General features: G+C 31.8%; 1 protein-coding gene across 1 annotated transcript; it reads right to left on the reverse strand.

Moving 5' to 3' along the window:
- Positions 1–1,691: 1,691 nt before the first annotated feature.
- Positions 1,692–27,033, reverse strand: p (WD40 repeat domain-containing protein pink). The gene is made up of 43 exons (XM_080160505.1): positions 26,923–27,033; positions 26,745–26,817; positions 26,482–26,589; positions 25,998–26,113; positions 25,510–25,591; positions 24,725–24,803; positions 24,567–24,614; positions 24,416–24,474; positions 24,033–24,112; positions 23,647–23,700; positions 23,273–23,337; positions 22,889–23,150; positions 22,693–22,776; positions 22,274–22,353; positions 21,900–21,934; positions 21,398–21,457; positions 19,485–19,556; positions 18,967–19,047; positions 18,507–18,552; positions 17,424–17,455; positions 16,668–16,735; positions 16,214–16,363; positions 15,708–15,789; positions 15,143–15,361; positions 14,766–14,848; positions 11,896–11,945; positions 11,378–11,437; positions 10,961–11,008; positions 10,681–10,793; positions 10,082–10,145; positions 9,483–9,567; positions 9,248–9,296; positions 8,700–8,784; positions 8,273–8,325; positions 7,715–7,790; positions 6,892–6,978; positions 6,358–6,474; positions 5,667–5,802; positions 5,321–5,388; positions 4,422–4,501; positions 3,528–3,618; positions 3,082–3,115; positions 1,692–2,877 (listed from the first exon to the last, which is right to left on the reverse strand). The coding sequence occupies exons 2-43, from the start codon at positions 26,805–26,807 to the stop codon at positions 2,829–2,831; spliced, it is 3,453 nt and encodes a 1,150-aa protein (XP_080016631.1). The 5' UTR covers positions 26,808–26,817; positions 26,923–27,033; the 3' UTR covers positions 1,692–2,828.
- Positions 27,034–27,155: the final 122 nt, after the last annotated feature.

Genomic DNA, 27,155 nt, shown 5'->3' on the forward strand with positions numbered 1-27,155 from the left:
ACTTGCAATACAAATTTGCTAACAAGAATGTTAATTGAAATAGCAAAAAACAGCATAGCTGATATATTGATGATTTTAATTTGCTATTTCAATTTACATTCTTATTAGCAAAGGGATAGTTTCACGAAGTGCATTTAAAAAAAAAATAGTGAACTGTAAGTTTTTTCTATTTTAAATAACGTAGTAGTGCATAATATAAAGTTATTGATTAAAATTAAAAGATTTGACCAGGGATTTTCCTTAAAAAATGAGTTTTACATTTTTATTTTCAACTTCGTTGCATGTTATATATGGCAAAAACTTTTTTGTCATAAATACAACTTTAGAAAGCATTTACTAGTTAAAAGAACTTCAAACTTTTTATAAAACAAAATACACATAACAACAAAGAATGGCCAATAAAATATTTAATATAGTACTTAGAGTAATGATCTTTTTATATGTCTTAGTAGAATATATTAGGCATTGGATAGATATGATTGTAATAAAGAATTTTAACATTGACCTGACCGAATTTTTTTTTTTTTACAATACCTAAAAAAGTTTGTGATTTGCAACATAAATTACATGAGAATGGTCTTTTTATATGTATATATATATATGTTGTTTGGTTAGTTGGTATTTCCGCGTGAGATAATGTGTATATTGTAAGTAAACCGGACGGTTTTCTTTATTTTTTTTAAAAAAATCTATTAGAAAACCTGTACTATAATGAACCGGACGTTATTTTTTATGTTTTTTTAAGTAACTTGTCTCAAGGGGAACCCCTGTTCAATTTTTTTAAACTCTTGTGAAATATGTGGAAAAAGATTCTCTAAAATTGGTGTTTTGGCTATACATATTTGGTAAAAAATAGACAATTCTCATGTAATTTATGTGGTAAATCACTTTAACTTTTTAGATATTGTCAAATAAAAAAAGTTTGGTCTGGTCAATGTTAAAAATTCTTTAACATATAATCATATCTATCCAATGCCTAATATATTCTACTAAGACATATAAAAGTTCACTACTCTAAGTACCTTAACTCTTTAAATACACTTCATAGAACTATCCCTTTGTATTGCAAGTTAATTTAGTATAAAACAGACTTTATAATCGAGGTAGAGAAGAAAAACTTCGTTTTTCTCCCATCTCTTATCTTTCCTAAAATCATGTACATACAGACATGGCTAGGTTATGAAATAGATACTAAACTTTTATTAAAAACCTAACAACGCCCACTCTAATTTAGGTCTATTGTAAAAATTTAAAACGTATTTTGTTTATCCTGTGTAACAATTTTCACAGGGATAGCAAATATATTCACTTCCCACCAGGGAGGGGGGGGGGGGGGACAGTGGACTGGTCATTTCTCTGGTACCCAAACCTTAACCTGGCTGTGACTGATGTCCTACAGAGTAGACCAGTCGCAGCAGTTTTCTTCATCGACTCAACTGTCAGCCATTCTGTTGGCTGCAACCGGCTGTTGAACTGTAGAACTCGACGCCATTTCCTCAATTTTATATTATATATTTATTTTTGGTGTCTGTGATGTTATAATGTGTAATGTTTAACTAATACTGAAAAAAGTTGAAATGTTTCAAGCCTTTTATCTTTTATAGGAGCCGAGAAAATCACGTTTCCCCAAAATACTTTTCAGACATACGGACATTTCGAATTGTAGAGTAGCTTATGTCCTAAAGAACAAATCAGTGTGAATTTATTTATTTCTTCTATAGAGGTGGGTTTAGGATTGAGGTGGTTAACAATAAAGGAATAAAACATATATTGCATTGCATGTTTATAATCACAATATTTGGGTCAAGTGCAGTTCACGGGAAATTGTTCATAGTAACGATTGACTTAATTTGTGGACTTTGAAGCCCGCTAGCGGAATTCATATATTATGCAATGCACCCACAAAATTCTTTACGGAAAAAATACGACCTAAAAGTAATCGGGTATAGAAGCTTCAATACGCGCAGTAAGATATATAAGTTTTCCGGAATTTTAAAGTTAGGGGAAGATTTGAAATCTGCATCAAATTTTAAGGATTTTTTATAAAATTAGTTTTTTCTATAATTCTTTATCTAAAAGCGGAAATGCAATTTAAGTTAATTAATTTTGGCATCTGTGATTGGTGGATTTAAAAAATCTGCGCTCTGATTGGATGTTGTAAATTATTCAACCAATTAGAGCGCAGGTAGTTTAAAATCCACCCATCCTATTGGTCAAAATTAATTAACTTAAAATGCATTTCCGCTTTTAGATAAAGAATTATACAAAAAACGAATTTTATAAAAAAAATCCTTAAAATTTGATGCAGATTTCAAATCTCCCCCTAACATTAAAATTCCGGAAAACTTATATGTCTTAACGCGCAGTTATCTCGCAGTGCACAAAAATGCTCGAAAAAGTCTTTTTTTACGCAGTTTTTTTCAGCTAAGCTTTCCTTTTATATCAATGGATATTATACATTCCAGATTATTTACAGGCCTTCTTATGCTGCTTAACGAATGAAATGAACGTTCAGCCGTTTGGCAGCTAGCAGCCTTTGAAGTTCGTAGATTTTTAATATAAAGTAACCAGCGATGTTTTACCGTGAACTGCACTAGATCCCAAAATAGATAAAATTCATAGTGTATGGCATTACATCTGAAAGAATTTTTAGATCAAATACTTTTACTTATATATAAATCAACCAATATGAAAGTTTTTAAAATGGGTTTTATATTGAAACACCAGACACTATAATTTTCCCTTGTAAAAAAAGTACTGTCTAAAGTGCACGTGCAGGATGGAGGGTTAGAACAGTGCTCAACTTGTACTGAAGCACCAAATTTTCTTTAGCCGTTTCTTGCTCTCAATTGATCTGTTATAAGCTCTGCATACAAACTAAAATAAACAAAATTTCTGAAACGTTTTTAATATACCCTCGTTGCCCCCCAAAAATAGTATACATTATATGATTTTTATTTTGATATTCGTGAAAAATTGTAATTTATACGATACATAACACAATTTTTCAGCGTGACTTAAAACCGGTTTGAATACAGCGGATATTAATCGGTTTCATCGCCAAACTGCCACAAAGCCTACCTTTGAGGTAAATCTCCGGGTTTAAATAACACAGCTAAATTTATTAATACAGTTCAACAGTTGTACAAAAAATTTAATAGAAAAGTTTAGCTTCTTTCATTAAAAAACAATTCAGCGAAGAATGATTAATGCTTTATGATATAAACATCATTAGAGATTTATACAATGAAAAAAGTATTGTTTGGCATTTAAAATATAGTTGTTGAATTGACAACATTATTGACTTGCTACAAATTTTTGATGAATTGATGCAACTAATTTAAGATAATTAAGTGAAAGCTTTTAAACGGCTAGACTAAAATCTTTCTTAATTAAAAAAATGCCCATGCACAAAAAGCAGAAGTAGATTGTTTATGCTTGAATTGGAACGGACAGCTTTTTCAAGCCTCCCAAAAAACAGGAAATATTTGATAAATTTCATTTTTAAGATTGAACTGTATTCTTTCCTAAATGTATTAATAATTGGAATGTTTTGTGGGGTGGACAGGATTTACGCAGAAACTTGGCCAGTTCAGACCAGACCAACGGGCACTCGTCCTGCAAACAAATTTTATTTTAATACATGTATGATTCTCTAATTTAGGATTCAGATGCACATGGAGATTAGAAGTGAGAATCCTTGGTAAGCTTTGCGCACAACTGATTGTATTTTATGTTACATTAATTTTTTAAAATTTAATCAGTTGCATGCAGGGTTCATTAAGCGGTTCTTATTTCTGGGAGAGGGATTTAAAAAGGGGAAGGTGTTCACCAGGCCTTGTTAGCCTTATAAAAGAAATAGTGCTTTCCCCTCCGGATATGACTGCCGCGTGGGCCCTTGAAAACATAAGTAAACAATAGCGGCTATCACCCTTTGGGCACTTCAGAGAATGGGAAGAGTCACTCTTCATTTTCAATTTTAGTTTTAAGAACAAAATACAAAAAATTTGGATTGGAGTTATTTCTTCTAGTTGCGATTTTTCTTGGGAGATATCCTCCCCCCAAATACTTATAAAACTTCACTGGACCTATAATTAGCTTTACTGTAAAGGTTAGCGAGTTCATTCGCTAAACACAGAGACACACATACATACAGACATCATGTTAATTTTACACAAGGTCGAGCGGCTAATACCCTGGCCTTTAGGAGAAATTAATAAAGAAAGTGTTTGAAAATTTAATATTGGAAGGGCGAAGCTATCCTCATCAAATATAGTTATATTCCTTCCCTGGACCTATGATAAGCCTCACTGAAAATGAAAACCACGTCGGTCCAGCAGCGGTTAGTGATATCCATCGGTAAGACGCAATACATACAGATAGACAGACGGACATTCTGTTATTTTTTTCAAACGGATTACCTGTTTGTAAACCTGGAGAATATGTTGTACAGTAGTATCACAGTTCTCTTCAGATAAAAGGCCAACATCATATAACAGTTCTACAAGGATAGACATATATTAGAAAAAGTAAATGAACAAGGACGAAGGGGTGTCAAAAACCCTTTCTAATAGTCTGTAATCTTCTTGATGCCAACGTATATAGCGGAATGATTGGTCTAGTGGTAAACAAAATTTAAGAATATAGAATATTACCTGGGTCTCTTAATTCTACTAACAAAGGAAACTATGTTATTTTAGTATATAGAATATTTCCTGGGTCTTCTAATTCTACTAACAAAGGAAACTATGTTACTTTAGTATATAGAATATTACTTGGGTCTCCTAATTCTACTAACAAAGGAAACTATGTTACTTTAGCTAGTATATAGAATATTACCTGGGTCTTCTAATTCTATTAACAAAGGAAACTATGTTACTTTAGTATATAGAATATTACCTGGGTCTCCTAATTCTACTAACAAAGGAAACTATGTTACTTTAGTATATAGAATATTACCTGGGTCTCCTAATTCTACTAACAAAGGAAACTATGTTACTTTAGTATATAGAATATTACCTGGGTCTCCTAATTCTACTAACAAAGGAAACTATGTTACTTTAGTATATAGAATATTACCTGGGTCTCCTAATTCTACTAACAAAAGGAAACTATGTTACTTTAGTATATAGAATATTACCTGGGTCTCCTAATTCTACTATCAAAGGAAGCTCTGTTACTTTAGTATATGGAATATTACCTGGGTCTCCTAATTCTACTAACAAAGGAAGCTCTGTTACCTTAGTATATAGAATATTATCTGGGTCTCCTAATTCTACTAGTAAAGGACGCTCTGTTACTTTAGTATATAGAATATTACCTGGGTCTCCTAATTCTACTAGTAAAGGAAGCTCTGGCATGGAAAGCTCTTTATTTAGTAACAAACATCTGAAAATACGAAAGAATATTTTTACTTCATATTGATATTTTCCTGTACAAAGTGCCCCAGGCCAATGAAGGAAATTAGATGTTGCTTATTAATTTCTGTCAATGGTAAGTGGGTTAAATAAGCCGTACCATTATTACAATTAATAAAAGCACACTAGGTATAGTAAGGTCCAAATTTTTTTTATTTGTCTTTATATTTTAATCTAATATTAGCATGGGACCTTGTTCTCTATACATTTATACACCAGAATAAAAAAGTAATCCGTTCTACTGTATACCTGACAAGCCCTGGCATGAAGGAGAATGTCTTGGCCCATCCCAGCTGTTTGACAGGAGAGGAATCAACTCCTTCTACTTCCATTAACAAATTGTTTAGGGGACTTAGTTCCAATAGTTCTAAGCTCTTGTGGGAACCTAGAATGTTATTCCGTACATATAACAATGCTTATATCTCTTTATTGTTAAGTATCTTTGTGTAAAGGGACTTACTATAACTGTAAGTATTTTGTAACTATACATAAATATTCAAAACAATTAATGTTTTTTTGATATAATTAGCATTTGACGATATCTTATGCCATAAGTTTTTAACACCTTGAACTCAACAAAACATTTGAAATCCTGTTTACTTGCTCTTTTTCAAGCCTTGCCCACGCCAATTCTATTTAAGTTAGGATATTAAAATGTAAAATTGTAGGCAATGAATTTAATCTTTATTTCAACACAATAAATGTCTCTTAATTAAAAGCAAAAATTCGATGAAATCTACCGCATTTATCATATTCAAAAAAATAAATTTTGTCGGTTTCTTAATTTAGATAACTACTGGACCGATTTGGTTCTCCATTTAATGGAATCTTTTTACAGATCCTTGGATGGTTTTTAGGCTATTTTACCACTTTTTTGCTTCTTTGAATACAATGAACCTAGATACTAGGAACACAGCCGCTAAATTGTTAAAAAGCTTACCTTTTATAGCAGACTGTTTTCCAAGGAAATGAAGGTTTGCTGCTTTAAAGGTGTTCTTTATAAAATGAAAGAAATTTGGGTGCTGCTTCATCACTTGTTGCCAATCTCGTGGCCAACCTTAACAAATTCATCAATTTTTATATAAAAGTAACAGGATATCTGCCTGTGTGTCTTTTTGTGTGTCTGTACGGAAGGATCTCGCTATGGTTCCCCTTTACAACGTAGCTTCTTAAAAGTTAAATCGTCCCAAGAAAAATCATTTCTAGAAAGAAACCCCACCGCCCCCCCCCCAAAAAAAAATAAGAAATAAAATATCTGTTACATTTTAATAGTCAATTAAACTGAAATGAAAATGAGTTGGGCTTGTTAAACAAGGCATTCCCCTATCTCAATAATAATGTCAAGCGCCTTAAACAGCAGCAGTAGAAAGTACCTCTTTAGTATGACGCAGTGTGGTCCAAACTTAAACCCTACACCTTCCCGACACATTACCATTTGCGTGCATGCCGCGTATATTTACTAAATATTTGTAACCTGGAACATGGACAGCCATTGCTCTTGCCATGAAGGTTGACCACTCAGCCTGGATTTGTCCATAAAGATCACCAGTCCTGGAGTTTTCTAAATTATAGTTTTTATCTTGTATATCCCATTGACTCAAACTTCTTTTATAAGAATTTTGATTCTTTTAAATATATAGAATTTTTTAATAGAAATTTTACTATATACTGCATTTTAATGGGTATAAGTAAATTATCAGGGAGTGAGGGGACCTTGGGCTGTTTATTACACCAGTCCCAAAGTTTTATTGTAAAGTTTTTTTTCGTTAGCTTGACAATTTTGGGAAATTCAATTGAATTTTGATTGGTTGGTTCATTAAGTTGAGTTTCCAAACGTTTCAACCACAAATTGTCATCTACAGAAAGGTTAATTTTGTGTATCCTCATTGGGGATGTACATCAATTTATCGTTTATTGGCTTATCCCTTTACAATTACATCTCTGCTAAATTATTCCATATCCGCTCAAATTGTATGTACATAGGTATATATTTGGAATAATAAAACAATGGGCTAAAATTGATGTAAATCCACAATGATGATGTGCAAAATTAACATTTCTGTAGATTGGAATTATTGGTATAAAAGTTGGACACTGCTGGATTGAACCAATCAATCAATCAATTAAAGTACACAACGTTATAGAGAGCATTTAGAAAGTGTTGACCTACTATTCTATAGACCCCAAGAACAGTTTTAAGTATCTAAGATGGAGAAAAAAAGATGTCAGTAGAAACAGACAAACATATGATTATACCTCCTATTATTTGATATTTGGATAAATAAAATGAACTTTACCTGAAGTTATTGAATTAAGGAATGAGTAACATTGCAGGCAGACATAGAACACACAAATTGGTGGTAGAGATAGAACCTAAATACAATTTTATTTTATAGTTTTGACTTTCAAAGTATTCCCTTTTCCCAGAAGATTGGGGACAATGTCTTGTAATTGATAGGAGGGGCCTCTTGAATAAGAATATAAATATTTTTAAACTAAATTTGAACTAAATTTTTAATGTCTGAATTATATTGTAAATTCATTTGTTTGTGAATTAACCCTTAAAAGGCTATATGTATTATTATTGGTTTTATGATAAAAAGATTTACATATCCCATAAAACAGAAATAGCTTGCAAAGCATTTAGTATTGAAACTTTCGGCAGCTTTGACAACCTTAGTCTACATACTAGTTTGTTCTGAGACCATAAACATAAAATAGACAAAAAATACTCTTTTTCTATGGATTCATATTCAGCTTATAAAGGGTGAAGAATTTTGCTCTACCGGGAGAAAAGAACAATTCGTCTTAATTACTTGAAATCTTGTAAATATAATATAAAAAAGGTACTTTACTTGATTTTGAATAACATGTAGGCCACACTCAAAATTAATCTTCTGAATTTCAACTGAGAGAAAAAAATTTTGTTGATTAAATCTTGTTTTTGTTATTTTTCTATTTTTAGTTTAGAAACAGTTTAGATTTACAGCCTTGGTCTTTTGTAGAGTGAGGTCTTTTGTAATTTAGATCTTTTGAAATTAGATTTTAGCATTATGCCTAAGTCTTACTTAGTTTTAGGTTTTTTTTGTAATTTAGGTCTTTTGAAACGTTAGGTCTTTGGTAGGATTAGGTCTTTTGTAGCAACGCCGCAAAAAAAAAAAACCAATGACGTCTACGCTTTTTTTTATGGTAGGTAGAGGAAAAATCATAAGGGGCGGAGAGACCCCAAACTTAGAAAATTTGTTCAGGGGTATGGTTTAAAAAAAATCTGAAAAAGCTTACCTATATATCTGACTAAGTGAAGCACAGAAAATCCTTTGTATGTTGAAATAAAGTTTGAACAATTATAAATATTTTCTTCAGTAACCTTTAATAAAATAATATTAATATTGTTCAAATTATGACAAAAAATAAGTAATTCATTTTTAAAAAAAGGATCCATAAGTAATAAGTAATTCTTTAAAAAAAAGAATACACGGCACCCTTTTCCTGTTGTTTCTAGGGAGAAGGGAGGTGGGAGTAAGTGGAATGAATTATTGGGCGGGGGAAGGCCGTGTATTCCTCATTTTTTTAATAAAAAAAAAGTCGCTGGAAACAAACTGATTATAAGACGTCTTTAAACACGGAAAAAGTATAGTTTTATCAATTTGTGTAAGGAATTGAAGCTATGATTGGTTCTCTGCCACAGTGAAAAATCATGTATCGTTTCGTAATATTTCCAGTTTTCTACGAATATAAAAATATAACTACAATCGTAATATTTAAAACATTTTTGTTAACCCGTGCCGGAACGCTGTTCATAATACGATGCGATCAATAACTATAATTACCTCTTCTAGCATCACAGGACCAAGGGTGGGACTCCGCTTACAATCCAAGCTAAAAAATTAATCCTATAATTTTTCTTTGTACTAACTGCGGAGAACTGTCTATAATACGATAAATATATATTCTAGCATCCGATACGTAAAAAGCGTACTACGTCAAACCCAGATACGTCAAACAGTAAATGCGACAAACGCTTGACTGTGACAAATCAAATCTCTATTTTTATAAAATGTTTACCTTATTAGATAATGCAGAGTATAATAATGTGTAACATTCAAACATTCAAGTAATCTATCAATGTCCAGAAGTCCGCTAAAACATTCTGAAACACAAAAGGGGCATTTTTTCACGATATACCGTAAAGTTGTGTGCCAGCTTACAGTCAAATACGCTTAAAAGGTCAAATTGTTCTTTATTATTAACAAACGCATATGATTAAGAACAGTTTGACGCAATAAGCATATTTGACTAGAAGATTGCACCCAACTTTACGGTATATCGAGAAAAAAATTTCCCCCTAAAAATTAGAATTAAAACTTACTTAGCCAGGGACCGCACAATAAATATATAGTTTATTTCATTCTAGAACTCTGCATTTAGTCTAGCCAATAATTTAAAAGTTTTAAAATAACGTTTTCTTATTCGTTGGCTTAAGAACTTTGGGGACTTTTATTGATTTTGGTTGGTTTATTATGTTAAGTGTCCAAACGTTTCAACCACTAATTGTCTCTACAGAAAGGGTAAATATGTGTATCACCATTGGGGATGAACATCAATTTATCAACCATTATCTTATCCTTTTATATCCCTGAGATTTTTTATTGTAAAAAATATACCTAAAGTTTTTGCCAGTACCATGTCTTCTCTGACAATCTGTTCTTCAAATACCAAGGTCAAGTTCTAGAGATAAATTTGGTAGAATTATGTCCGTCTGAATCTTAAGATCTCGGTAACTTCTTAACTGATTGGGCTCTAGTCTTCCGAGAGTATACCTAATGGTCCTGCGAAGGTTTTAAGCTATTTTCTTAGGGGTGGGATCACCCAAACATACCTGATGAACAGCTAAATCCTGATTCTGTATCTCCAGGTCCTGCTTCATGATCTCCCAACTATACCTTGTGAATAGATAAATCCTGATTCTGTATCTCCAGGTCCTGCTTCATGATCTCCCAACTATACCTTGTGAACAGATAAATCCTGATTCTGTATCTTCAGGTCCTGCTTCATGATCTCCCAACTATACCTGGTGAATAGCTAAATCCTGATTCTGTATCTCCAGGTCCTACTTCATAGCCTCCCAAACATACCTGATAAACAGCTAAATCCTGATTCTGCATTTCCAGGTCCTACTTCATAACCTCCCAACTATACCTGATGAACATCTAAATCCTGATTCTGTATCTTCAGGTCCTGCTTCATGATCTCCCAACTATACCTGGTGAACAGCTAAATCCTGATTCTGTATCTCCAGGTCCAGCTGCATGATTTCCCAAACAGGACACACAAATAATTTCAACAGTTTCGGGTCTGATAGGATCACCACAAGAGCTGGCAACATCAATGATTTCTATTATAACTTTCTGTAAACTTAGTACATGACTTCCATTAAATACTAGGTTCTAAAGCTAAAGAATAAACATTTAGGTTATATTATGGTCGTGAAAAGTGGAAAGCATGAAAATTGGTTAAAAAAAGAAATATTTTAAAAATCATTCCTAGATTTAAATCTCTCTGTTGTTGACGGTCGAGACAGGATGATAAATCTATTTCAGTTTTATATTTAAACCATTATTTTGTAGACCTATTAAATCCTTATCATAAAGTAAAAGGATGTCTGTGTGTACAAAGGATCTTACTAACCGCTGAACCGATATGGTTTTCCTTTACAGATTAGCTTCTCTCATATGTCCTGGGAAGGTTTATAGCTATTTTTGGGGAGGGTATCACCGCCACCCTCTCAAGTGAAATCGTAAAATAAACAAGAAAAACATAACTAATCCCATCAAGTGGCGAAAAATATTTCGGTAAAAAGCTAATATCAACATAGATTAAAAATAAAATATTTTACGTGCCGCTATTGCGACTGTGATTAAAAGAATATATAAAGATATCATATGGTTTAAACTTTATTCCTGGTGTTTCTATAGTATCCTCGTTTTCAGATTCTTTGTCATAGACAGCCTTCTTAAAATCTAAGAAAAAAAGTATTGGATGTTTCAAAACTTTTCTAAATATGGATCTAAAATTCATTCTTTTGGTTAACTTGGACTTTGAGCACTAGCACCAATGAAAATTTCCTTTTCTTGGTTAATTTTTTCTAACTTTGGGCTCTAGCGCATAGAATGCCGTAAAAAAATATTCTCCAAACAGACCAAACTTGTTGATTGGCTTTATTAATGAGGCTTCGCTTATAAAGTTGTGCCTAATAGTTCAGGAATGTGTATTTCAAAACTTTCTGAAATATTTGTAGAGTTGCTATGTTGATAAATCATACCTTAATATTACACAGGGAACAAACTGTTAAGTTTGAAATAGATGGGACGGTTCTAAGTTTAAACATGACTAAATTAACGAACAGAGCTATGCGTTACGGACGGACGTTTCCTGAATGTAGAAAAGCTTTTCATTTAAAACATAAATAAAGTCTTACCCAGGTAAATAGAGACAAACTCATTTGCAAAACTCTTACAGTGCGCATTTCTAAAATAAATATCAACTATACAGATTTTCTTATACAGGGTGCGGCACCTGCAACTTTATTTGTAATTTTGTACAATTTTGACAAATTTAGATTGATAAAGTGGAATTTGCAGAAACATAATTTGTGTTTTAGGCTTCTGAATAATCCCAATTGACAAAAAGTGTAAACAAGAATGAAGGGGACATCTACTGAAATTATAATGTTACTCAAAGTTTAAATACGTATTTTTACCCAGCCAGAAAGTCGAGTTACTATCAAGCTACAATCGCTTGCGATGTCGTAGAGTAATCTCGCACGAGTTCTTACGATATCGCTAAATAATCGCCCTATTCACATTGACGATATCATACGATAAATGGTCGAAAAGGTACTTACAGCTGCGCGATACACCCATGAAATCTTAAGCGATATCGTAAGGTTCGTAAGCGATATCGTGCCAAAATCGTGAATAAAAAGTACATTTAAAAATATTTAACATCGTGTAGTTTAGTGTAAGGAAAAGGTTCCATAATAGCTCGATTTCTTGAAGAATTTGATATTCCCTATGACAGCTTTCACTGAGTGAACTCATAGAAAAAGTGTATCATGAACAATCCCGATGTAAAACCGAAGTGAATTCCCGAAGTAAATTCCCTAAGTGGACGTCATTTACATATGTGAATTCAATCCTTATGTTACATGGGGAACAGGCTATTCCTTATGTGAATAAGCTGTTTTACCTAAGCTTAGCTGTCAAATACATGAGTAATAATCGATTTTTACGGGGCATTTGTGCATAATAACAATAATTTCGGGAGGGTAGAATTAAGTAGATATGTTTTTCAAGGTACTTTTGTAGATTAGAATTTAAACACAAATAAAAAAGCTCGAGAAAATTAAAATAAACAATGATAAAAATTGTTCTATATGGAAGAAAATATAGAAAATAAAACTCTTTAAATAATTCTAATCCCACCACGGTTTTAATTAATTTCTTCAAGGGGGATGTAACTGCTTTTTTTATGTAGACCATTAACAAACTATAAAAATAAAAGCCTAACAATAGAATTTATTATTAAAAATTCTACAAAAAATTACTAAGTGCTCTCGCAGTGGAAAATTTTTGGAAAAAAATAACATGGTCTTAAATGATACAATATTGTCTGATATGGCAAGAAATGGTGAAAAAATTTTTTTTGCCAGTGGCAGCGATTTCAGCAGCTGCAGTTTCTCTAAAAGATAAATATTACAGAGACAAACACTGTCCCTGCAAAAAAGATTTTGTTCAATTATCCTTTGGTACAGACGAACATACAGATAAACATCCTGTTACTTTTGTATAAAGATTTACTCTTTGTATTTTTCTTAATTTATCTACACTCTTTGTAAACTTAATTTGTTAATAAGAGAAAAAAATTTAAGGACATATTTGTATTACCTAAATAATTAAGAAAAGTTATTATATTGATTAAATTATTGTTTCTATAAAATTATATTAATACTTAAAAATAATAGTTATGTTTACTATTATCATTTTATGATTCTATTTCCGGAATTTAGAGAAGAAGACATTTAATAAGATCTTCAAAATGGGCTTTGTGTAAATCAAACTGTTAAAAAAATTGGACAACATAATAATTAAAAATGTGGCAACATTGCTTTTAAATACTTATGACAGCTTACTTCCCTCAGCTAATTACATATGTGAAAAATACGCACAGATAACATAAGTATTATTCTTGAGACACTTTCTGTAAGTTCGTCATAGGGAATCACTTTCCCTAAGTCCACATAGGTAACACATAAGGAATTTCCCCCTAGTAAACCCTATGTACCAAGCTGTTTGTTCAAGAAATCGAGCTAAAAAAATCAATTTCATAATAAACAAAAATTGTACATTTAATACAGAGAGAGAGAGAGAAAGGGTCACAATCTCTATGTGTATATTATGTACTCAATAATAATAAGGGGTGAGATTACATCAGTTACCATTATAATTAGAATAGAGAGGAAGTTGTGTAATCCTTGATATTGGTTATTTTAAAGTACCATCAAGACATTTTTGTACTTATAGTGTTGTTTAAAATGAAAATGCTTTCAACAATTAATTTTTTTAATAATAGATCATTAACACATTATGACATTATGTCATACCAGTTTTGAATTTATTTTGTTTGATAACAAAAAAATTCAAATTGTCTACATAAAGTAACGTGAATACCTAGCGGCAATTTTATAAACTATATTTATCACACAATGATTTTGATTATAAGTTGGTTGTGAGTCTGTTTGTAAGTGTGTGTTGACAAACATACAGTGTGAGACACACACGATATCTTAGCCAAATCGTGGTTGCCGCGATTTTTACTACAAAATCGAATTAATCCCTAGCGATTTTTTTCGATTTTTGCTATAAAATCTTAAATAAGATTTTGGCGATAAAATACTACATATCGAATGCGAGTTTCCTTACGACGTTTCTAGCTGGGTATTCATAAGCTTAAAAATTTTGGATACTATAAAAGTAACATGATCTCGGACTGTGTGTCTGTACCAAAGGATCTCACTAACCGCCGTAACGATATGGTTCTCCTTTACAATATAGCCTATCATAGGTCCTGGGAAAGTTTACAGCCATTTTGGTGGAGAATATAATCATCCTCACAAGAGATATCGCAAAAAAAATATAACTAAATCCGAAATTTTTTTTTGTAAACAGCTGATCTTGTGAAAGATTGGAAAAAACATTTAAATGCACTATAGGCCTCTAGGGGCGTAGCCGCTTATAATTACACATAGTTTAAATTTTATACCCGTTGTTGTATATAAAGTTTTGCTACCTTAGTTCCAGGCTGTCAATAAGTTTGCTTGCAATGGTTGCCAATCTTCCCATTCTGCTATCCAACTCTGCACTTCTTAGCTCCTGACATGTAATAAGATTGCCTTTTTTCAGCTATTGTAAATTATTATGTTTGCATGCTTTATTGGTTTAACAGTTTCTGTGTACATGATAAAAAAGAACTTAAAATGACTGATTTTATATCTGGTATTTTTTAATTTGTTTAGAATTTATAGTTCTGGCGTTCTTTCTTCTTTTCTGTGAACCGTGAACCATTTTTAAAATGTAAGAGAGACAAGTGGTTTATGACTCAAAATAATACAATAATACCAAAGCTGTGAGCTTTTTTAGACAAAAAATCAAATTCAGAAATTTTACCTTAACAATTCTTTTTGAAAGAAAAGAGGTTCCATTATCATCTCTAGAACTTCTCTCATCTCCATTCTCTTTGTATGCGTCTTGATCTGTGTTGTCTTGTTCCTCGGCAGTATCTTCGTCTTGCATAGTTTCCTCGTGGGCTTCCTTGTTGTTTGTATCAATCTCCAGACCCGCACTACGAGCTCTTTCCTCTAGACCAAGGATAAGCGCATCCATACTCTACAAATAGAGTAAAATCCTTCACGATAATAAATCTGGATAATCTGGATGTATGTATTTGTGTTTATATGTCTGATTGTAATTAAACGTGTCTTAGAAGCTAGTATAAAACATTTAAATACAAAAAAAAATACACGATCAGAGCTATCCGTTACGGACGGATGGAGGAACGGACCGACCCTAATTGCAGAAAATAATCGCTTAAATAAATATTCATACTGTTAAACGGTAAAAACTATAAAACTACGTATCAAGTAAAAGCGAGATACACAAGATGTAGAGGGACGTAAGGACGAACAGACAAACCTGTTAGTGAGTAGATACGCTACTATTATCATATTAGTACCTTGTGCATACATTCTGTTGGTGACAAGTCTGCTGTGCTGGTTAAACTGTATAAACTTCCCTCATCCCGGGTTAGTGTATCTCTAAATTACATTAGACTTTTAACAAATATATTCTATTTTTACCATGAAATCAAATTGTGCATACATTTTATACAAATATAAACCAGGGGAGTATAACCCCCCCCCCCCCCCAAAAAAAAAGAGAGCAACATTTTGGCTGTGAAAGGTCAAAATTATGGTTGCAATTGTATGAGAGCAGGGGGTCAAACATCTCATCATGTGTTATCCCCCATTTCCATGTACGTCCTTGCAAGGATCTAAAGGGATAAGACAATAGTGTACATCCCTAATGATGACACATAATTACCCTTCTGTAGATTAAAATTTTTGGTTGAAAAGTTTGAACACTCAACTTAATAAACAAACCAAAGCCAAAGAATAAGAAAACATTATTGTAAAACTTGTGGTGGGGTTTGCGGTCTCTAGGAAAATAACAAACAGATACCTTGCTGATTGTTTAATTTTGTAAAGCTGTAAAGCCTGGAGTCCCTGTTCACTTGCTGACAGCTCCCTGCTGCTGTCCGCTGACAGGTGGCGGCCAGAAACTGCCGAAGCCGCTGACAGCTTCCTTACTCCAGTCAATGTTAACTCCTTGCTACAAAAAAATGGTTCAATCATTAAAACTGAACAGAAGAATTTAGATAGTGCATTAAAAGATACCCTACTCTTATTACCAAATAGGGGCTACGCCTATAGAGGCCTCTAGGGGCATTTACGATTAAAGGGGAGAGGGGGTAGAAGTCGACCCTCAATCACTAAAAATTGTTATAAACCTTCCCTGGATCTATAAGAAGCCTAATGTAAAAGAGAACCATTTCGGTCAAGTTGTTAGCGAAATCTCACGCTAAAAACAGACTGATATCCTGTTACTTGTATATAATGCAATGCAGTATTTATACCTTGATAAAGATAGTTTGCCCGTAATAAGGGCTTGTCTACGTCTGTCACCACTATCTAATAAATCCTCCTAGAAACAAAACATTTTATTTTTACCAGGAGCACTAAAGAGATCAGCATTTTAACATTTTTGGATGTTTTCATTGGAGGATTTTTTTCTCTCTCAATATTTTTCAGTTCGAAGATTTTTTTCTCAATGTTTTTGAAAACAATATAAAAAGTACCTACCATTGAATAAAACATAAAAAATATTGAGAAAAAAACTGAAAAAAAACCTAATCGTCATGGGAATCGCTGAAACTTTCTAGCGCTTATAAAAATGTTAATGTTTCCACTACTGACAAAAACATTGAATAAACAAGGAAAAGATTTTCTTAACCGTAACTTATTAGATCTTCTTTTAATAAGTTGATAAAGTCCTTTTTAAAAGCGAGGCTTTTCTATTATTAGGGTCGGTTCGTCCTTGCGTCTGTCCATCCATAGATTTCGTCGTTAATTTAGGCATGTTTAAATTATCCTATCGGTTTAAAATTTAACATGTTGATTCCTGTAGTAGTAAGGTACAATTTAGAAAGCGTAGTAACTCTATAATCATCACCAGAATGTCTGAACGTCCATTTTAAACATGTGATTTTTAACTTTTCAAACAACCAATTTTTATGTAGGTATAATTATCTATTCATGGGACAACAAAGTACAATTTTATAGCGAAGTATATCTAATCAAGTCCTAATAATATTATAGGATTAATAAATTACCTGAGAGTGGCTTTTTCCTCCAATTAGATCATCTAAAATAATATAAAAAAATTATGAAAATTAAATATAAACAAGGATGACAACATCCATACGTAGCAAAGCACAAAATTTTGTGGATGGGACTGACCGTCATGGTTGTTTCTTCAAACGACGTGAAATTTAATTTTGATATCTTTAACTGAAAAAATTTTATAATCGGACTAAAAACACCAAAGATATGTGGAAAAATGTAAAAAATATAAAAATAGCCAGAAACCTGCAAAAAGGCAGTCTGACCGTAATTTTTGTTTTCTCCAAACGACGGAAAATTTAATTTTGATATTTTTAACTGAAAAAATTTTGAAAATCGGACTAAAAACACCAAAGATATGGGGGAAAATGTAAAAAGTATAAAATAGCCAAAAACCTGCTAAAAGGCAGTCTGACTGTCATAGTTGTTTTCTTCAAACAATGTGAAATTTGATTTTGATATGTATAACTGAAAAAAATTTGAAAATCGGATCATAAACACCAAAGATATGGGAGAAAATGTAAAAAATATAAAAATAGCCAAAAACCTGCAAAAAGGTAGTCTGACCGTCATTATAGTTTTCTCCAAACGACGGAAAATTTAATTTTGATATCTTTAACTAGAAAAATTTTGAAAATCGGACCATAAACACCAAAGATATGAGGGAAAATGTGCAAAATTAAAAAAATAGCCTAAACCCTGCTAAAAAGCCGTCTGACCGCCATTGATGTTTTATAGTTAATTGTGCTCCTTAATGATAGGAATGTTGTCAAAAAATTTCAGAATCCTATCTTTTATAGGAGCTGAGTAAATCCCATTTCCCCCATAGCGTTACGGACGGACGGACTGACTGACGGACGGACGGACTGACTGACGGACGGACATAGTGAATTATAGAGTAGCTTCGCTACTAAAAATAAATATTACATATGAATTTATATGAAAAGTACAGTCATACAAAGCAACAATAAGCAAACAATATTTTACTTCAAATAATATTAAACAAGAATAAAAAAATTCTTTAATTTAATTACAAATTATCTGCCATTTATTTATTAAATTTGACTTTTTACCGTTGACTGACGAATTTCTTCCTGGATATAGTCTATCATGCCGATCCTTAAAATGATAAAAAAAAGACATAAATTTTTTTAAGAAAAATAATATAATCACAATGATAAGGATTATTGAATAGAGAATACCTTGTAATTATTAAAAATACTTTTGTTTTGAGCATTTACAAACAAAAAGCTTCTTTTAGAATCTGCAGCCAACCGCTAAAAACCGCCGATTGGAAGCAAAATTTTAAACTTAAAATAAATGAATACCTAGATGGTTCAATTGGACCCTAAGCTATAGGTTTCTCAAACTATTAAACACACACACGCCGCCTAACTTTTTGGAGATCACTATTTTGAGGCTACCGGGGCCATAAAAATGACGAGAAAGTAATAGAAATATGTTTTTGAATTGGTGGAAAAAGTAATGACAATATGCCTTTTTTCAAAAGACATAAAAACAACTTATAAAAACCTGAGAGACTGATCTATTTTCATATCTTCTACCATCCAGAGTAATACACAATCTCTCTACTGCATCCATCAATTTATATACCTACAATTATTTCAAATATTGGTATAATGCTGGTGCTTTCCAGAGAGATGGAGGATAATGGGCTGTTTATTACACTAATCTCCAAAGTTTTATAATAACGTTTTCTTATTCCTTAGCTAACAACTTTGGGGACCTTAATGAATTTTGATTGGTTAGTTCATTAAGTTGAGTGTTCTAACGTTTCAACTACTAATTTAAATCTACAGAAGGAGAAATTTGTATATCATCATTGGGGATGTACATCAATTCATTGGCCATTGTCTTATCCCTTAAGATCCCTGGGTGCTTTCCCTAAACGTGTCTATCGAGCACATAAAATATTGTTTAAAAAAATTATTAATGTCTACACTTAGCCTCTACCCTGTACCCTATCACAACTTAGGTATATTGCTGTATTTTTTCTGCTACTTAAAAAAATAACATTAAAAAATACTTACTTTTATACTCTTTGATGATTCTCTCATTCTTGTGCTCAAATCTTTCATGCTAATTATTTCTTTTAACTCTTCCTATTATATAAAAAAAAACAAGGATGACAACATTCATAAGTAGCAAATGAAATTGCAAAAAATCACTGACAAGGATATTTAAAGAGCATTTGATAAAAGAAAGAATTTATTTATTGGAAGATATAAATCAAGAAACTTTTCACATGTATTTTTTATGTGACAGGCTGATGATCATAGTAAATATAATACCGCATGCCTAGAACAAATAAAACATTGATTTTGATACTATATCATTATCCACAAAAAAATCTTGAAAATCGGACCAAAAACACCAAAGATATGGGGGAAAATGTGAAAAATATAAAATAGCTAAAACCTGATAAAACAGTACGACCGCTATTGAGGTTTTATCGTCAATTGTGTTCCATAATAAAGGGACCGTTGACGGACGGACATTTTAAATTATAGAGTAGCTTCGCTACTCTAAAAATAGATAAAATGGCAAGAGCATGTAGGATTTTAACTTTTGTTGAAAAACTGAATACAAAATTATTCATCTGATGAGTCAATTATAATATTATTATACAATTTATCTGCAAACTTCTACGGTTTCTAATAAATTCATTTTTAAAAGCAAAGCTTTTTATAATTTGGGTCTGTACGTTCGTATTACATTAAGAACAGATCGTTTATTTAGGCATGCTAGAACAATGATTCCTAGGACAAGGTACATCTTAACAAAATTTTCTATAATTAAGGTCCTTAAACAGTATTTTGTATTTATTCGATGTTGCAAAAATGTTTATATAATTTAGTTTAGTCTTATAAACTTATATTCTGCTTATTAAGTTCTGACACTCTACAAGTGTTAATGTTCGTTTGTAATACCTTATGATTTTAGAGCTTCCCTTTTATGGATGTTGTCATCCTTGTTTTAGTATGTATATAATTGTATTGTCTGGATATGATAATCATTGGCGTGCACAAGGAGTAACCCCCCCCCCCTCACCTAAGTATTACAAATCAAACTGCCCTTAACTCAAATATTCAATGTTTAAGAACCCACGGTGAAAAAAGCCTCAAAAAATAGGCATTTAAACGGGAAATTTAGGGTGTTTTTCATCATATCATAAAGGTTTGTCAAATTATAAGCTAATATAACAGTCCAGTAGTGGCTATAACTGGCGGCTCAGCCGTTTAGCCATTTTTTTTTGGCTATTTTCAGGGCAAATCCGTCACTAAACCTATCTCCACATAATACTCTTTGCCCCTACAAAACGTTTTTAACGGTTCTAGCCGGTAGTTGCTGGTAATAAAAATTAAAAAATAGTTTTTGGTATCATTTCACATGATTTAAAGCAAAAGTATGTTTCAAAAATTTGATTTCTACGTAGTTTATGACAGATTTGCCCTAAAAATAGCCAAAAAACGGCTAAACGGCAGAGCTCAGCTGTTAGCCGTAACTTTTTCAATTTTTGGAAAATATACATACCAAGGATTACTCATGCCAAGTTTCGTAACGAAATTCGGATCATAAGTGCCATTTAATCATTGATTACGAGATGGTTGAATTACCCCATCCTCCCTTAACGATTTTCATAAATTTTATAACCACTTTAGAAACACATCAGATAAAAAGAAATCGTTAAGAAATTTTATGTCTATGCCAGGGAGGGAGGAGACATTTGACTATAAATTACACTGGTATCCAAATTGTTATGATTCCAAAACTTTGGGTACTTATATCAGATTAGAATTAGTAAATTCCAAACTAGTAGTGTCCAAATTTATCAACCAATAATGTGATGTACAGAAGGGATAATTCCGTTTAATATCATTAGGGATTACATTAAAAAGCAAAAAAAATTATTTAAAACTCCAAAGAGAAAATAAATACCTACCTTATCTAAAGATCTAATTTGCTTCCTATTGGCCACAAAGATCTCTCCACAATAATCAAACTAAATAATAAAATACTAAATAGACTAGGTAATTCTGATTTCATTAACAAGATCCTATTTTAAATAAGATCTTTTAATAGCTCTACAATTGTTTAACGACTTCAAAGATAAAGTAATATAGTTAAATGTTCTTTCTTTAAATTAAACTGTATAACAGTTTTCTTTACTTTTTTGCGATTTTGTCAGATTATTGTTGCTGCGCTGCTTTAGACAAATTGAATACTAGAGGCTTTGCCCCAAGCATTCTGTGTGCCTCAATTTTTCCCTTTGTTTAAACGAAAAAAAATTGGAGTTGTTCTTTTCTCAGGGCTATATTTTATCTCATAATAGGGTAAGGCACCTCCCTCAAAATAAAACTCACGCTCTGAGCCAATACTAATCTTCAAAATTATGGATTGATGTTCCAGCCATTTAAAAGATCCTAATAAATATATATACAAACCTGTTGAATATTGTAAGCTGCCTTCATAACAATATCTATAAAAAAAATAATAGTATTCAATACTTTTAACACAGAAATCAACATATTACATTGATGAAAAATGAGCTAACTCGTATCATTAAAGTAAAACAAGGTTTTGCTTACATATTACCTTGTACACCGTCCAAAAACAAAAGTACAGTAATTTTACTTAACTAGCAATGACCTGTTGGTGGACATACAGACTTGCCCTTCATATACAGAAGCTACGCTATGAAACTAATGCAAATCTTCGATTATACGAGAGAGAAAATACATAACGTCAGAACTAGACAGATATACGGACATAAAAGACTTGAAGACTATTTTCGATAAAAAATATATAATGCTCATACCTAGTGTACCAAAAGTGTAGTGGTGAATATTTCCAGTGATATCTAGCACTAACAACGTGTTCTTTTCTACCCTTACATCTCTGAAAATAAAATATCTAAATGATTTTGTTTAAGTTAGGTTGGGGAAGGGTTTAATTTTTTTGTTATTAAAACTTGTAATTTCTATGCATGAAATACCCTAAACGGGTAGGGCTACCCTGTACCCAATACCCATTACAAAACTAACCCCCCCCCCCGCCCCCCCCCCCCAAACTTATTTTCAATTTATTTCCAATTTATAGGGGTGGGGGGTGAGTCACTGGGCATTTTGAGGGAAGTCGCAAAAAATTCTACCAATTTAAATCTATTATAATTAGCTTTCATTAAAAGCAAGGAAGCGAAGAAAATTGACCAAGGTAATAGTAAAAAAAAGGACTTACTTAATTTTAGCAGAGATAGAAATCCAAGCTAAGAGTTTTGAAGAGTGGATGTCCATTAAGTAAATAGCACCATCCTCGCTAAAACTGTAAAAAGAGAAAATGAACTAAATATTTCATTGTTTGTATTATTTTTTAAGTTTTTAATCACGTCCGTAATTAAAATTGTCGTCCAAACTGGATTTATCCTTAGTTATACCTGACTAGCGTTGTACTAGATTTTCTCAACAAAGAAAACCCATGTTCAGAAATCTTTGAAAAGGAATCTCCATTCTGTGACCCTTCCTGCAGCAGCTGAGCTGAGTCTAAAGAGCTGGGTCCAGTCGTATCCTGCCAGCCAGCAGCATCATAGCCTGGCCCACTCGTGCTACATGTAGAGGAGGCATCTGAGCTGGCGCTTGACCTGTCTCTGGCGGTCAGTGATCTGTCTCGTGTTGCTAACCTTCGTCCATTTCTGTATCCTGTATTATAGTAATGATAAATAAGCTTTTAATCCTTTTTTTACTTCAAAAAAAACCCACAAAAAATATAACTATTTTGTAACACTACTAAAACAATTTGTTCCTTCACAAAAAATTTTAACCTGAGCTGTGTCTATTTCTTGAAAAGGTCTGTATTTTCTGACTTCCTTGTTCAGAAATAACACGCCTAGAAAGTCGGCATGTCTAGTTTTTTTTATTATTATTCATGATTATTTATTAATACTATCAGCTGTGCATTTAGTCTTTGTGAGCATATTATAGGTATTAGATTTATAGAGTGTAGGGAAGGTTTTTTGATCTTTGGTCGTTTTTCTTGAGATGGATCAGCTACCCTTTTAAACCTAATACAAACTTTCTTATAAAGATGACCTAATCAGTATAGTATAGTATTGAGCTAATGATTTGGATACATAAAAGGCACAAACAAACATACAACCAACTTAAAGGTTTATAAATTAGAAAATGATGGACTCACCTATATTGTCTGGTAGCTGCCACGTATGCTGTTGCTATTTCAACCTCCCAAATTCTAAAGTTTACAAATAACAATATGATATAACTAAAGGAGCGAAAGGAGAAAAATACACCACTTTTACTTGTTCTTTATTTTGAACATAATGGAAAGGATGTTATGTGCTCGCTTGTCACTTTAAGGGAAAGCACCATCTAAACTCTTATACTACAGAGCACTTGTGAATTTTCAAATTATTAAAATCAATACCCCCCTTTTATTTGTTATTTATTTTTGAATGTAATGGAAAGAGTGTTATGTGCTCGCTTGTCACTTTTAGGGAAAGCACCATCTAAACTTTTATACTTGTAGAGCACTATTGGATTTTCAAATGTACATCCTGTCCTTACCTGCAACCAGGACGAGCTGCCCAGACTCTGCCAAGGCCAACAGCTATTCCCTGATTACCTTGCCTTAATTTACTTCCAACCTAACAACATTTTGGATTTATAAGAATTATTATATCTAGTAGTACAACAATAAGAGGAATAACTGAATATGAACATTGAATTGAATTTTAACAATTTTTAATTTTTATTATTCATGTTTGGAGAGGTAAATTAGAAGAATAAAATAATAGTAAATGTAAAGTTTAAGATTAGAGTTAAAAATGGCCATAAATCCTTTTATTTAAGTATATTTTATTAGTATTTGCTCAAACAGAATATATTACAGATTATATAGTGAAAAGTAACCAAACTTGAAGAATGCCCTTAAAATATAAGCAATTTACCTCTTTTAGTGTCTTATCTTGCATATTGTATATGAAAGCCCTTGTCAGTGTACTTATTCCTAAAGCAAATCAATAGATTACTTTTAGTATAGAATGTTTTATTCAGAATTAGTTTGTATTATAGGTAGTTTTTATTAATAATCAAACTCACCTAAAATACTTTCACTTTCTGAAGCATCAAACTGAACTATGCTAGAATCTAAATCAGAAATTCTATAGGTAATTTTATAATTTGTTAAAAGTTTAATTATTTTAATATTTTTGAAAGTTTATTCCTTATAATACACAAATCTATTAAAGAGTATTTACCTAACGAAAGTATAAGCTTATTATCAGAGTAACCCTCTTCGTCCATTGATATACTACACTCAAACACTTTTCCAGTTGTCTAGAAATTATATGTTAGTCAAAACCTTCACAATTGAGAATAAAATTACATAAGGGGGGGGGGGGGGGGGTTAATGCAACCATCTCGTAATCAGTGATTAAATGGCACTTAGAATTTGAATTTCGATCTGAAATTTTGCATGAATAAACCTTGGTAGGTCTATTTTCCCTAAATCAAACAAAAAGTTGGAAAAGTAATAGCTAACGGCTGGCGGCTCAGACGTTTTGTCATTTTTTGGTTATCTTAATAGCAAATTGGTCACGAAACCTATCTCCACATAATACTTTTTGTCGCTCAAAAACCCTATCAAACGGTTCTAGCCGGTAGCTGTTGGTACTAGAAATTTAAAAAATGGTTATTGCTATCATTTAACATGAATTAAATCAAAAATATTTTTTAAAAGTTGATTCCTACGTAATTAATGATGAATTTGCCCTGAAAATAGGCAAAAAACGGCTAAACGGCTGAGCCGACAGCCGTTACTTTTCCAACTTTTTGTTCGATTTAGGAAAAATAGACCTACCAAGGATTATCACAAAAAATTTCAGATCGAAGTTCGAATTCTAAGTGCCATTTAATCATTGATTACGAGATGGTTGCACTAAATCCCCCCCCCCCCTTAACTTAAATTTTAAAACTTTATAATACACTATAATTCTCTATTCTCATTTACTATTCTACGAACTAAATTTAAAAACAAACTTACCGAGCCTAGATATAAAGAGAATCCCATCCAAAATATTGAGGTGATTTTCTCTGGTAACATTGTCTCATATCTTGTTTCTCCACTTAATCAAATTGGTCAGTTGATTAAAAAAAATACAAAACAAATTTGTGTATGATATAGAAAAGGTAGAGGCATAGGCGTGCGGAGTGAGGGTGTAGGGGGGTGTCAACACAACCCTTGGTATTTAGATTTAGGTGTCATGACTTCCTCTTTCTTTAAAACACCCACCTGACAAAACCCTGTGCACTCAAATGTGTGGAGGTACTTTTAAAAAACTAATCATTTGAGAATATATATATTTATTATCTTTTCTATAGGAGGTGAGTCCTTCTTTACAAAAAAAAAAATTGTTCAGCTTTTTTTAAAAATGAATTAAATCGGACATACAAAAGTTATATAGCAGCTCTGCTTCCCTTAAAAACTTTATATTTCTTCTTTTTAATTAAAAATTAAAATCTAATAATCACCTTTGAATATCATAAACAACGACATTGTAAATAGATGATTGACTATCTTCATGTGTTATCACAGCTAATAGATTATCTAATTTGTTAATCTCAACAAGTTCGATTCCTTTAACGTCCTGAAATAGTTCTCTATAGAATTAACTGTATAATTATGTAGGTAAGTAGCGCAACATTAGCAATGTAAAATATTTCATTTTAGGACAAAAAAATATATATGCTTAGGTTTTTGAGACATTATGAGATATAATTCAAAAATTATAACATAAGATGCCTTGTGGTAAAGATAAGGAAAAGCTAAACTTCCATGTTTTGGAAGTTTTTTTATAAATTGTATTATCGATATATAATAGGTAGATAATTTACTCGTAAACATACTAAATAATCTATATTGGACCCAAAAGCAGAACTTTGGCATACGGATAATGTTATGACCTTGTATTTAAAGAAGCTTTACGAGTGAAAACAAAAAAAATACATAGCTTACCTTAGAATGAAGTAAAGTTAGATATTGTGATTTTGTGATGCAATAAACTTCTAAATGTGATGAATCTGCCAGGCTTAAGTATCCAGAACTTATACTAATAGCTGAAGCCTGAACGTAATAAAATTAAATAAATTTTAATTGACATACTTTTTGGTTTATATCTAGATATTTAATTATTTCTTGCTTCTTTCTTTACCTATGTTTTTTTTCAAATTAATCGAATAATTTATTAATTAGCCTACATTTTTATAATTATTAAGTACCTTTAGTTCTTCATTAAGGAATTTCCAATTATTGATAGATTCATATATCAAGCAGGAGGCCATTTTTATTCACCTAAAAATAAAATAAATTTTTTTTCATTTCTTATGTTTGGGAAACGCCTTTTTTCTAATTAATCAATTTTAATTAATCTTCTGCTTATTAATTTTAAAATAATGCCTAATTTTTAACATTAGATATGCTTAATGATTATTTGGCTTTCTTTAAATGCTATTGTCCTTTGCCTTCATTAGTATATGGCTTAAAGAAATAATGTTTTTGTTTATTTATTTTGTTATTTTTAAACTTACGCGCAAAACACAAAAAATGCCGCTAATTTTATTAATTTTATAATGTCGTCTTTGTATTAGTATAGATTTTATTTTGCGGCCTCTAATATAAAACGAAATTAA

Source organism: Acartia tonsa, chromosome 5, assembly GCF_053477335.1.
Source record: "Acartia tonsa isolate MP-2025a chromosome 5, ASM5347733v1, whole genome shotgun sequence".
Lineage (NCBI taxonomy): Eukaryota > Metazoa > Arthropoda > Copepoda > Calanoida > Acartiidae > Acartia > Acartia tonsa.